Source organism: Cariama cristata, unplaced genomic scaffold (assembly GCF_000690535.1).
Source record: "Cariama cristata isolate BGI_N322 unplaced genomic scaffold, ASM69053v1 scaffold21225, whole genome shotgun sequence".
Taxonomy (NCBI): Eukaryota; Metazoa; Chordata; class Aves; order Cariamiformes; family Cariamidae; genus Cariama; species Cariama cristata.
This window is the reverse complement of record NW_009617185.1, coordinates 1-12256: the sequence shown is the minus strand read 5'-3', so window position 1 is coordinate 12256 and position 12256 is coordinate 1. Positions and strand designations below refer to the sequence as shown.

Below are 12256 nucleotides of genomic sequence, written 5' to 3'. Positions count from 1 at the left end.
CATCCCCGGTTTTCTGACTGGAAACGCCGTGCAGAACACCCGATTTTGGGATAGCTCTGAGATACAGGGTGCTCGGGGGCTGGGGCTGCAAGCTGGCACGGGTGGGTGGTCCTGGTTTTTAGACATCAAACCTGTTGGCCAGGCTTAGTCTGATATAACCTGAATGTGAAAGCATCTGCTTTCCTAACAGTCTCTCACTCCAACAATAAACCTGAAACTAACGGGTTTCTCCAAAAGACAGCCAGCAGGGTGAACTCGCTGTAGGTGGCTGAACACCTGAAAGCCAGCACCACTCCTGGCTCTGGTTTCCCACCTCGGAGAGCTCAGTTCCTGTCATGAAGTGGGTGGCCTGTGATAAACACTCACTCAGTATTTTGTTTGCAGGATGGAAGAGGAATTGGCAGCTCCTTCCACATCCACAGACAAGACAGACAGGTGAGATGGGAGTCGGAGTTGTCATTTACTAAAGAAAGCGAAATCCAGGGTTTATTGTGTGAAACAAAAAGGTCACCCTTCAAATTCGTTGTTAGGCTTGAACAGATGCGGATTCTGTAGATGCTGAAAACTTGTACTCGCCAGTAGCCTGTGCAAACCTAGTGCAACAAAACTCTTTCAAGGGCTCACAAATACACAAATGCCAGCTGTTCAGGAAGTTCTTGGTCTGGGAGTTTGTGCTGGGGAAGTGCAGGGGAGGTGCAAGCGTGTGACTAGTGTGTAGTGTTACTCTGTGGGCAGCTCCTCTTGTCCCAGTCCAAGGTACTGGACTGGGATGGACCTTCTGGAAATGGAGCTGTGTGAGATGCATTTAATTGAAACTAAGGCTTGCGTCTGTCAGTCTTGTCAAATACATCATGCAGTGCTATAAGAAGTCACAACTTGGACTGATTCTTCTCTTAAAGTATATTTGTTAGCATCCTTTGTCATATCACATTCTGATACCCACTTCTTGCAGCAGTTGGTTAAAATTACCCTGTCTGCCCTCGGTTGTCAGAACTAAAAGTTGATCCAGATTTCAACAAAGAAAACCAATCCATCTCCCCTACCCTGGTAGTTCACCCAGTGTAATGTATGCAACTAACTCTTATTTAAAAGCTGACTAGGTTTTGAAAGCATGATATAAAATTACTATGGAAACCAACAGAATCCTGTATTTGATTTATTTTTTTCCCCCCTTCTCCAGTATGGATGTGGATGGAGAATCAAAGAAACTATTGGGTTTAGGACAGAAACACTTGGTAATGGGAAATATTCCGGCTGCTGTCAATGCGTTCCAGGAAGCTGCGAGCTTACTGTGAGTAGCAGAACGCTTTGTGTATTTTTGTAAGGCTTGGGTTTTGGCTTGACTATACTGATGTGGCTTATACAAGAAAGATTGAGATTTTTACCTTACATATGCTGCTGTATTTATATTACAACCAAAGAGAGGACAAACTATTTAAATAAACTCAAGTGTTGGACAACAGTGTAGTTGGTGTGCAATTTAGATGGCTTTTGTGATAGTAATTGCCAGTGTAGTTCCCTAAGGAGGAGAAGGGATTTGATATTTTATTTTGCAGTGTATGGTTTCGATGTCTGTTAATATGAAAGTAGTGGGATAGTGTTACTTGCTAGTAACTTGTTTACTATCCTTGATCAGTCTCTGAGGGTGATACCTCTTTGTGTTTTAGTCTAATTTGCTTTGCTGGATGTTTGAGAGGCACAGCTAGCTAAGTGAGAGGAGGATTTGTTATTTGTCTGAAACAATGGGAGGCAAGCTAAGAAACTGTTTCTTCTTATCTAGGAATTTTTAGCTTTCAAGTTCATATATCAAAATCTAAAGTATGCACAGGCAAATAATTCTTTGTTACTTTTGTAGGGGTAAAAAATATGGCGAGACAGCAGATGAGTGTGCAGAAGCCTTTTTTTACTATGGAAAATCTCTCCTGGAGTTGGCAAGGTATGCTAACAGTTTCTTGTTTGATTAAAGAATCTGCCTGGCATAACAGGTTTTCACCCTTGTATAGACAGAGTTACACTAGAACATCATGTACGCAGGGTTGTACTGGGTGGGATGAGCCATGGCGTTGCAGCTTGCGCGGTTAAAATGGTGTTATTACAAGAGCTAAGGGATAACAAACTTTTCTTCCCTTTAGAATGGAAAATGGTGTGCTGGGAAATGCCTTAGAAGGGGTGCAGGTTGAAGAGGAAGGAGAAAAAGCTGAAGATGATTCTGCGTTGCCAGCTGTTGATGGTATGTAAAGCTGTCTGCCATAATGTGGAGACACCAAGCTGTGTTTTCTTGTCTAAACAATCCAAGTTCAGTTCATTGGTGTCTTGGGTTGCCTGAGTCATTCTGTTGAAACTTAACAGCCTGAATGGACTTTTTTTTTGTTCTTCTAATCTTGCTTAAAGATTGAACAAAACCTCTAAAACTTCTGCAATGAACCAGTCCCTGAAAGCATGTGTAAAGGGTCACCAGATGTCCATGTCCTGAAACCCTGCGTTCAAACTTGCTTTCCTAAGCTTCACAGTCAACTTGAACTGCTTTGTAACCTTGTAGCAGTACAGTGTGTGTAGTAGGACAGGTCAGAGTCTCTGTAAAAAGCCCAAGAACAGTAACTATCTTATACTACCTGCAGCTGGAGATAATACAGGAATTCCTGTCAATCCAGACTATTAAAACACTGGCACCTCTTGCTTAACTCTGACTAAAAAACGCTAGCGCGCAAAACTGCACACTGCTTGAGCGGCCGCTTGTAATAATGCAGTCTGGGGAAGGGATTTGCTTAGTTCAAGTTCCTATGTTGGCTGTGTCCTAGTTCCTTGTACTTTGAAAATAGAGTTTTTAGGGATGTTATCTAACTTGATAACAAACCAACACGCTGGAGGGTCTGAGGGTGGTATTGTCAGTGCCCATTAATGTCTTTATCACTAAACTCGAAGAAATGTTTATGCTTCCTCAATCATGTAGAAGAAGCAAGGGAGGAGTTGAGAGAACAGGTATATAACGCCATGGGGGAAAAAGAAGAGCCCAAAAAGTCTACAGAAGAGTCTCCAGTACTATCTGAGAAGGACATCAAAGCGGAGGATGTTGAAATGAAAGAGATCACAGAAGAAAAACCAACAGAAGAAACAAATGCTGACAAGGATGTAAAGCTTGAAGAGCCCAAAGAGAAGATGGAGGCTTCCGTGGAAAAAGAAGTGACTTTAGAAGAGCAGAAACAGCAGGTAGCGGTGGAAAAGGAGGCTACGAAAGGGGAGGCAGCTGTGGAAGAGAAGGCAGTGGAAAAAGAGCGGAAGATGGTGGCAGAGGCAACTGAGGAGAAGGAGGGAATGGCCGAAGTGTCGGACAAGGAAGCAAAGGCAGCTGTGGAAGTGGCTGAGGCTGGAGAAGTGGCTGTGGAAGAGAAGGGAGAGGCAGGAGGAGAACAGGCAGCAGAAGCAACAGAAAAAGAGCCAGCTGTGGAAAAGGGAGAGGCTGTAGAAGGGCAGGCAGAGGCAGCTGTGGAAGAGAAGGCAGTAGCGCAAGTGACAGCAGAAGCGCAGGCAGCAGTTGCTGTGGAGCAGAAAGGACCTGCAGAAGGGGAAGCGGAGGGAGCCGAACAGAAGAAGGTGGAGGAGAAACAGGAGCCAGTAGAGACAGCTACGGAAGAGAAACCAGATGACTCTAAAGAGAGAGAGTCCTCAAAGGAACCTGTGCCCACAGAGGGCAAAGAGCCACCTAATGACATGGAAGAAAAGGCCGAAGTAGCTGCTAAGGTAGAGAAAGAGGAAAAGAAAGATGACCTGATGGAAGAGGGTGAAGGTGCTAAGGTAGAAAAAGAAGAGAAAGATGACCTGATGGAAGAGGGAGAAGGTAACAGTGAGAGGAGAAAAGTACTTGTGGGTGGATGAGTTGATGGATTTGGCTAACAGTGGGTACAAAGTATTCCATTCAGAATTTTCTGTTTGCCTTAGAATAAGGAAAAGGCACAGTAAAGGGGCTCTTGAAGGACTTTACATCCAAGTAAAGTTTCAAGGCATAGTGAATAGTCTCAGTTTCTCTAGACTAACGCTTAACTAACTGCAAAGCAAATCTTACTTGAAAGCAAACTTACAGCCCTGTGAAATGTGTAAGTAATGGCTAGGCTGGTGGAGAATACTGAATGGATGTTCACTTGCATGCGTCTGGGTTTATTGCACTAACCTTCAAATAACTTGAAGCACAAGTTGCCTCTGGTTATAACTGTATTTTCTTTTAAGACAGTGAAGCAGAAAAATAAGAGCAACTGAATACATAACAAAACTGTCAATTTGCTTGGGGGGGGCAGGGAAGGAACTCTCCATTTGAGTTTTTCTGGTGGTAATTACAAGTGAGGAATTCGGTTGGCAAATGTAAACTTAATTTGCCACAGAACATTAAGGCCTATTGCTACTATTGTCGACCACTCTGCTTCCCTGCTTCGTTATAGCTGTTTTCAGGATTATGTTAAAGTAACCTAGTAAAACTTGTACGCTTTGCTGAAGTATTAGTTGCATGGTCTTAGTAGGCCAATGCTTTCTATTGCACAAGTTAACTGATGAGCTGATAATTGAAACTTTGCTTCTCAGTAACTCAGCTTCACAGGAAGAGCCTTATTTTAGGAGTGACAGATATTCAGACTAAATAGTTCTGGACACTGAAAGGATTTGTGCGTCTGAGCACCGTGAACACTCAGTGGTGGGTCAGCGGCCAAACAAGGTGTCTATCCAGACAGTATGGCTGAACATCAAACTAAGAGTAGTTACTCATCCATCATCATCCTGTGAAAGGCTGCTGATGTACACATACTGCTGCTTTTTTCCCCATCTCTGTTAGTGTGAGGACACTCAAACATCCTGGTCTGGTGCTGTGTCGTTCCAGACTCCTCCCACTACTTAAATTTTAACTTCCTAACATCTCTTCTGTTTTACCTTTGATCGAGCTGTCCTCATACTTGCCAGTTTGGCCCTCTCAGTGGTAGGTGTGTGCTTTATGGAGGTTAGACTAACAAGCTCAGGGGTCGTCTTTTCTCCACCCCATGAAGCTTCTGTTATTCTGGAATTAGTCAGTGGTCACGATAGAGGAGTTAAGTGTGCGACTTTAGCATGCAAGTCGACCAATGCTCTAAAGTTATTAGCCAAACTCCTTCACTGCACATTTTCCCAAAATGTTTTCTACTGGTAGAATAGATCACGCAGCACTCCTACACAGTATCAGAAGTCAGATCAGTGCTACACAATAGGAGGTTCATTAGTAACATTACCACTTAAATGTCTGACATGAGGAACATGAATTCAGAAACAGTCTTACTTGTTCGCAGCTTGGCAGCTGTCTTGGTGAAAATGCTTGTTACCTGTAGCATGAAGTCCAGCAACTGACCAGCACCTCCAGGGCTGCTCAGGATCCCATGGCTTCAGTGGAAGTTCACAATGCATTTGTCAGAACTGATTTCTGTGTAAGTTTCTGTTCTAGGTAGTATGAAGTTAAACTTAAAACAAGGACTGGGGTAGCCTGGAACTACTTTAGTCTACAGTGTTTAACACTTTCAGCAAGATGGCTGCTGCTGCTGAGAATTTAATGTATCTCTGCTCTTCTTGCATCACACCTCTAACCTGTCACTGGAAGGATGAGGGCTGGATATAATGTATTCTGCCTGACTCCATGTGAAGTAAGCGTAGTAACAAGTGTTCACATTCATCTACTTTCCTTGTAGAAACAGAAGAATCTGAAGAGGAAGATAAAGAAAATGATAAAGCTGAAGATAAGGAGAATGAATTGACAGTGGAAGACAAGGTAAGATTGCTGAGCTCTGGTATCGGTGCTCATGGAAGGGTGCGGTATTTGTCTAAATGTCACGTTAATGTCTTTATAACGGCTCACTTGTATTTCATTTAGTCCTATGTAGGAAATGACTTTTGAAAACCAGTATTGCCCAAGGAAGGGGCAATGTTACGTGTAGTCCGCGTTGTAGGATCTTGCTCAGCTCTGTCTGTAAACTTGGGCTTGTTTCGCTACGCTGAAATGAATACTTGCAGTGTGCTGATGAGTAATGCAGCCTGGTAAATGCAGGGGCAGGCAGGGAGGATTGCTTTAGCTTGTCACTAAAGTTAGTTACTTGTACTGGTTTATTCTCTGCTTGTTTGGTTGTTGTCTCACTATGCAAGTTGAATGCACCCAGTACAGTAAGCCATGATTGGGATGGGAATTAGTGGAAGTGTAGTGCTGCTTAAATCTGAGGTGTTATATTGCCACAGCAGTCGGAACACCTGGAAGAGAGTGTGGTACTAAGCATACTAGACCACTGTTTTTAATAGAATGTCTGTCTCTTCCTCAGGCTATTCTAATGAAGTTCAAAAGCTCACTTAAAGGAGTTGATGTTCCACTTTATTTAGCTTTTGGTTCATCTAAATAGCACCTTAAACAAAATCTTATTCGTGGGATAACATTGGTGCTCGGTGCCCTGTTTTTTCTGGAAAAAAATTGAGGCCGTATCAACTAACAATGTAAGCTTATGTTCCGCTTAAAACATCTGCACTGCAGGGAAAGTCTTGGTTGATGCAATAACTTCTGCGTGTTGTTTTTTTCCCTTCTAGTGGTAAACTATTTACCTCTTTAAGAAATTTATTCCTTGACAACACTGCTTAGAAATTTAGTGGTGGTGTTTGATGTGATATGTAACCAAGTCACTTTAATGCATTTCTAGTCTTTACAGGAAAGTGAGGAGGATGAAATTGGAAATCTTGAGCTAGCCTGGGACATGCTGGAGTTAGCAAAAGTCATTTACAAGAGGTAAAGCCTTAAGCCCTAATTTGGATATGTGCTAGAGAAACTCATTATAAATTGGGGGGTGGCATAAGCAATTAGTGAATGTGGCATATTTGGATCAGGATTTGAAAACCTACTTTTTCTTGATTTAGACAAGAAACAAAAGAAGCTCAACTCCATGCGGCTCAAGCTCATCTAAAGCTAGGAGAAGTTAGCATTGAATCTGGTAAGTAATATTAATTCTCATGCACGAAGTGTTTGGTTCTGCTTTCTGTCACTCTCTATTTTGTACTTTAAAGTGAGCAGAGGTCAAGGTAAGGCTTTTAAGATGAAAACGGAATTGACTTTGTCTAATAATGATAGCGCAGCCATGTGAGAAACTTTGGAATCAATGGATGAACAAGTTGGTGCCTTAAACAGGATGGTCCATGCTTTTCCAGAACAGTGAAAGAAAACTTTGAGTAAGAAGTAATGTGTTACCAGATCAAAGCCAGCCTTGTGTTCTGCATTGTAGGCAAGGTTTGGTTAGCTTCAGAAACTTGGGAGAGACTTTCCTTACTTGAAGTGGTGTGTCACTGAGCTCAATAGGAGGTGTCAGGGCTATGCCACTTCCAGAACATAAAGACTGCGAATGAAAAATGTTTGACCCTCTTAGTTTCCAAAATCCTAGGGTAAGGTCAGGAAAGATTCTTGTGTTATGCAGCAGAAAAAAGGAGTGGGAAGCAAGCCTGGGTTCATGCCTTCTAATGTGTCTTATCTATCCTTCATTTTAAAATGTGCTTTAATCTTGTTACACCCTAGTTGGATTTAATCTTTGACAAGCATTGGAAATAATCTGACAGGTTTCTAGACGAGGGCTACGAAATGAGAGTTGTGTGTTATGTCACTGGAATGTGTTCAATGGAGAGCATGACTGGAAGGTAGCAGGGCACTGTCCTTAGCTCTAGATTCGTGTTGCAGTTGTGAGTGCTTACGTTCAGTTCATGGTAGCAGGTAAAATAGCAGGATTTGTGTGCCTGGTTTTGACTTGGATGCTGAGTTTACTGAGTTGCTGTGAAGAGACAAAGCATTCTTGAGAGAACAAGAGGAACTGAACTCCACACAATCTCTGAGAGGGGAGGCAGTGTTGTTGCTTGATAATCTGAAAGCAGCCTGTCACTGAACTCAGCTGCTGTAGTCAATGATGGTTCTGTTTTCAGACTATATAAAGTGTAATAAAAAATGGAGTAACTGAATAAGGGGTTAGATCTTGGAGAAATGAGTGTGGTTTGTAAAGCCCTTATGGCTTTCTCCTATAGAAAACTACACGCAGGCTATAGAAGAGTTTCAGGCCTGCCTGGCCCTGCAGCAGAAGTACCTGGAGGCTCACGACCGCCTGCTCGCCGAGAGTCACTACCAGCTGGCGCTGGCGTACCACTACAACAGCCAGTTCGATGAGGCGGTTTTGCAGTTTGGTAAATCCGTAGAAGTCATTGACAAGAGAATGGGTAAGTGGATTTCTAAAACTGCCTACTGAATATGAGAGCTTTCACAAGTCAAAGCAGACTAACTGCCCTAAAAGTAGTTAGGTATGCTTATTACCTTGCGGTGCAAATGTTTGCTGGTCTGAAAGTGGTAACAGGCTACATGGATATCAGAATTGTTAAAACAGTGTGTGTTAGCAGATACTTGCCTCTGGATATTGATAACTGGACAGCTACTTTGTCTTGAGGTTTTTTTTACTGTAACTGTTCCATCCTAGCAATGCTTACTGAGCGAATAAAGAAGGCAGAAAGTGGGTCCCCTGAAGACGAGAAGGAGATTGAAGAACTGAAGGGACTGCTTCCTGAGATTAAAGAAAAGATAGAAGATGCAAAGGAGTCTCAAAAGAGTGCAAGAGTAGCGGAGCTGGCACTGAAAGCAACTCTGGTTAGTGTGTCCTGTGGCTTCCTTTTAACCAAACATTTTTCCAGTGAAACTTGAAGTAAACCAGTAGTGGGAGGAGCTCAGACTTGATTGTACAGGTTGGGGGCTGTGACACTGAGAAGGAAACTGAGGCAGCTGATATCTAAAGAGGGTATTTAGTTTGGAACAATTAATGTCAGTGTATCTACTAAACTGGAATTTGATGGGCTTCTGTAGCAATGGAATGTGTCAGGGTTGGAAATGCTAGGTCAGCCAAACGTGAGAACGGATGGAGTGAGTGTAGAACGCAGTGTTGAGACATGAAGGAGCTGGGTTTTCTGTCCCTTTCTGAACTCACATATAGAGACTTGCCAGAACTTGTTCACTGTTTCTTCTGCTTTCCTTAAGGTTGGAACTACATCTGGCTTTGCACAAAGTGAAGACAGTGGTTCTGTTTCCACAGTAAGTTAATTTAAGATGGATGTTGATAATTCCTGTCTGCTTTAAGGGTTGCTGTTTGCTGTTACTCATGTTTCAGTGTCTGTCTTGTAATAGATTCCAGTACGAAAAGCAGCTGATGGTGCATCTCAGTGTGTTACAGACATCTCTCACCTAGTCAGGAAAAAGGTGAGTCCAGAAATTAGTTGAACAAACAGTTTGTTAAAGTACCACTGGCTTGCTCCGTATAACTGGATTTTTTGTCTTAAAGCTTTTTTCTTAACTTAGTTCTATAATGGAAAAAACACTCTAAAAGTAAAACTAGCAATCGTGCATGAAACTCCTTTCCACTGGGAGCCAATCAGTCTGGGAACCATCCAGCCTCCCGGAGACGAGTTCTCCTCATGGCTCTGCACCCCGCCTGACCCACACTGGTTTAACTTCAGAGCTGAATTGTGTGGCTTCTGCAGGTGTTCTCTGAACAAGTGCCCTCCCCTGCTGAGGACCTGCAGGAAGAGCAGGGTTGCCTACAGATCTTAAGGGCAAGCAACCAGGCTGAGTTGGGTTCCCTTCTTTCTAAGTGGAAATGGAGAATTGGACTTAATAAATAGCAAAGCCAGTCTAATGGTAGTGATGATAAACTGCCTCTCAAAGAGGTAGCGTATGGAGCACTGGGTTCCTTCTAAAGGTGTATGTCTTTTCTAGAGCTGTTAGCTAATATAACTAAAATGATCCCCTATAGGATCTTTGTTTTTATTTTGTATTCTGCTGTGGCATAGCCTGGCCTGTGTTGTATCGGCCTCTTTCAGTTCAGGTTTGCCTGGAGCAACTTTGATCGGCTTTACACAGGTGACTCAAAGTGTCACAGATGTCCCAAATCTACGCCGTAACTGTGACCTGGCTCAGCAGCTGCATGTTTCCTTGCCAAACTATAACTAAGGATAATCCAGCACCTAAATAATGTCTTACTGGAGATCCTTTGTGGTTGAGACCTCTGTACCAAAGCTTCAGAGCTTTGGCTAAATCTTAACACTGAAGTATCTGTCTTGAATCTGGCAAGCAGAGGTTGAATAGATAATGTGCAGTGACATCTAGATGCTAACTTTCTAAAAAATATTTAAACGTTAACTTGTACATAGTGAAGACTATAAACAATTTTGTCTTCAGAGGAAACCAGAGGAGGAGACTCAACAGGGAGACAATGAAGCTAAGAAATCTAAACCAGAACCGGCTATCAATGGTGGTGGTGGTGATGCTGCACCCAGTGGAAACGAGGTTGCAGAAAAAATGGAAGAGGAGGTGGGCAGCTGAGTCAGGAGTCTGTGCTGTGCTTAACTTTTTTGTTTGTTTTTTTTCCTTCCCTCTCTGAGGCATAGGTTTGTACCTGGTAGATGTACTGGTTTTATTGCCTGCTGGTCTTCATAAAGTTTCCCGGATGAGATGGGGAATATTCCCCCGTTGGCGGAGTGCATGTTGTACCATGGTGTCTGATGCTGTGTGGGCTGGAAAAGCACCAGCTGTGGAGCCTGGTGGCCTGTGGGCTGGGACAGAAACACGTGCTGGGTGTTTTGAGTCAGGCTGAGCTCTACAGCACAGGGCCTTTCCCCAAAGTATTTTTAATACTCCTGGGTTTTAATACTTACCACCTGGGCTACAATTATTAGTGTTAATATTTTGGGATAGTGTTGGGCTCTGAAGACCAGCAAAGCACAAGTAGTCAGTTAAGTTTTCAAATGGCAGAAACCTTGAACTGCTGCATGAATTGGTGCTGTAAGGCAGTGTCTTGTTTTTTAAAACCAAAACCTTTTCTTCTCTTTTAGACAGAGAAAAGGCCACAAGCAGAATCAGGGGCTGCAGTTGAAAGCACAGTATGATAATTCTTTAACCTTGGACACTCCTCTCCTTACAAGGAAAATGGTTTTGTATATAGTGTATTTTTTCACTTTTTGGCAACTTTTGTATGACTTCAATAAAGATTGTAAGCAAATGTTCCCTGTCTTGACCCTCCTCCTGTTACAAGGTCCAGCCTCTGCTCCTCACGGCCCTGCCTGGGGTGCAGGTCTCAGCCCTGGCTCCCTCCTGGCCTCGCTGTCCCTTCAGCCTCAGCCTTTCCATCCAAATCTGCCTCATGCAGCCAGAGGAGGGGAAAGCAGGGCTGGCTGCTGAGGGGAGGAAGAGTGGTGAATGAAATTCACTGCCGCCTTTTCTAGGGAAAGTCTTTTTGCCTTCTGCTGGGGCAGGGGATAGGGCACAAGCCCTGTGGTCGTATCTCTGGTTGTGTTTGGTTCTTTCTAAGCTGAGCCTGGTGGAGGTTTCTGCGGTGCCTCCCTTAGCCTTGAGCAGCCTAAACATGTGGGGGAATGTTGATAAGAGCTTGTCTGGCCCCTGCAGCTTTCAGGGTTCAGGTGTGTCAACCTCTACTTTACCCCTTTCTATTCCTGTGTGGGGGAGCTTGGGGAGAGGGAGGGGGTGTGGGAGCCATGGGTGGTGGTGCCGGAGTTCCTCTGTGTGCCCAAGTCAGGGTAGGAGGCTGCTCTGGGACAAGTGTGTGTATATATGTATATATATTAAAAAAAGGCAAAAAGCCAAGAAATGAAGAGCAACAGCCTCAAGCCATTTATTACAGATGTAGCACGTGGCCCCCAACACAGGGGAGGAAATTCACTGGGTTTGTCAGGCTTCCCCTAGAAAGGGCTTGCGGTGGGGATGTGCCTGACGGAGTGAGCCATAGCCAAAGGCAAAAATGGTGATTGTGCCCCTCTGTGCCCTCTGTCTCACCGTGGGGAGCTTGAGGAAACAACGCGCCCGTATGTGGGCACTGTCCTGGGGCAAGGAGTAGCCTGAGATGGAGGCTGAGCCATGGGGCTCAGTGACTGCTGGCTTTGGAGTCTGCCTGATGCTGCCTGTCCTCTCCCTGCCTGCTCTCGCTGCTGCCAAAATGCCCAGGTCCTCTCTGGTCCCAGGAGGGACCCCGGTGCCCCCTTATGCTCCCCCCCTCCCCCAGCGCTGGAGCCCCAGTGCTAATTAGGCAGCCAGTCCCAAGCCCCCATCCCTGCAGCTCTAGCACATACATTTTGCCATCCCTTCATCACCCTCCCAGTTAATAAAGCCCCCACTTCCTACTTGGTGAGGGGACACGGGGGAGGATGCTGGGGCAGTGCCGCAGGGACATGGCCCGTTCCCAGCTCA

General features: G+C 44.3%; 1 protein-coding gene across 1 annotated transcript; it reads left to right on the top strand.

Moving 5' to 3' along the window:
- The first annotated feature begins 385 nt into the window (after positions 1-385).
- On the top strand, positions 386-11054 carry NASP (nuclear autoantigenic sperm protein (histone-binding)). Its single transcript, XM_009700457.1, has 14 exons — positions 386-435; positions 1181-1291; positions 1856-1936; positions 2133-2230; positions 2951-3835; positions 5694-5773; positions 6693-6769; positions 6898-6971; positions 8044-8232; positions 8487-8653; positions 9038-9091; positions 9185-9256; positions 10235-10366; positions 10888-11054. The coding sequence occupies exons 1-14, from the start codon at positions 386-388 to the stop codon at positions 10939-10941; spliced, it is 2124 nt and encodes a 707-aa protein (XP_009698759.1). The 3' UTR covers positions 10942-11054.
- Positions 11055-12256: the final 1202 nt, after the last annotated feature.

What these genes read in the sequence shown, in the direction of transcription:
- NASP (XM_009700457.1), top strand. Translation starts at nt 386, where the DNA reads ATGGAAGAGGAATTGGCAGCTCCTTCCACATCCACAGACAAGACAGAC. An exon ending in CCTGATGGAAGAGGGAGAAG is followed by an intron (nt 3,836 to 5,693) that starts GTAACAGTGAGA and finishes CTTTCCTTGTAG; the next exon opens with AAACAGAAGAATCTGAAGAG. An exon ending in TGGCACTGAAAGCAACTCTG is followed by an intron (nt 8,654 to 9,037) that starts GTTAGTGTGTCC and finishes GCTTTCCTTAAG; the next exon opens with GTTGGAACTACATCTGGCTT.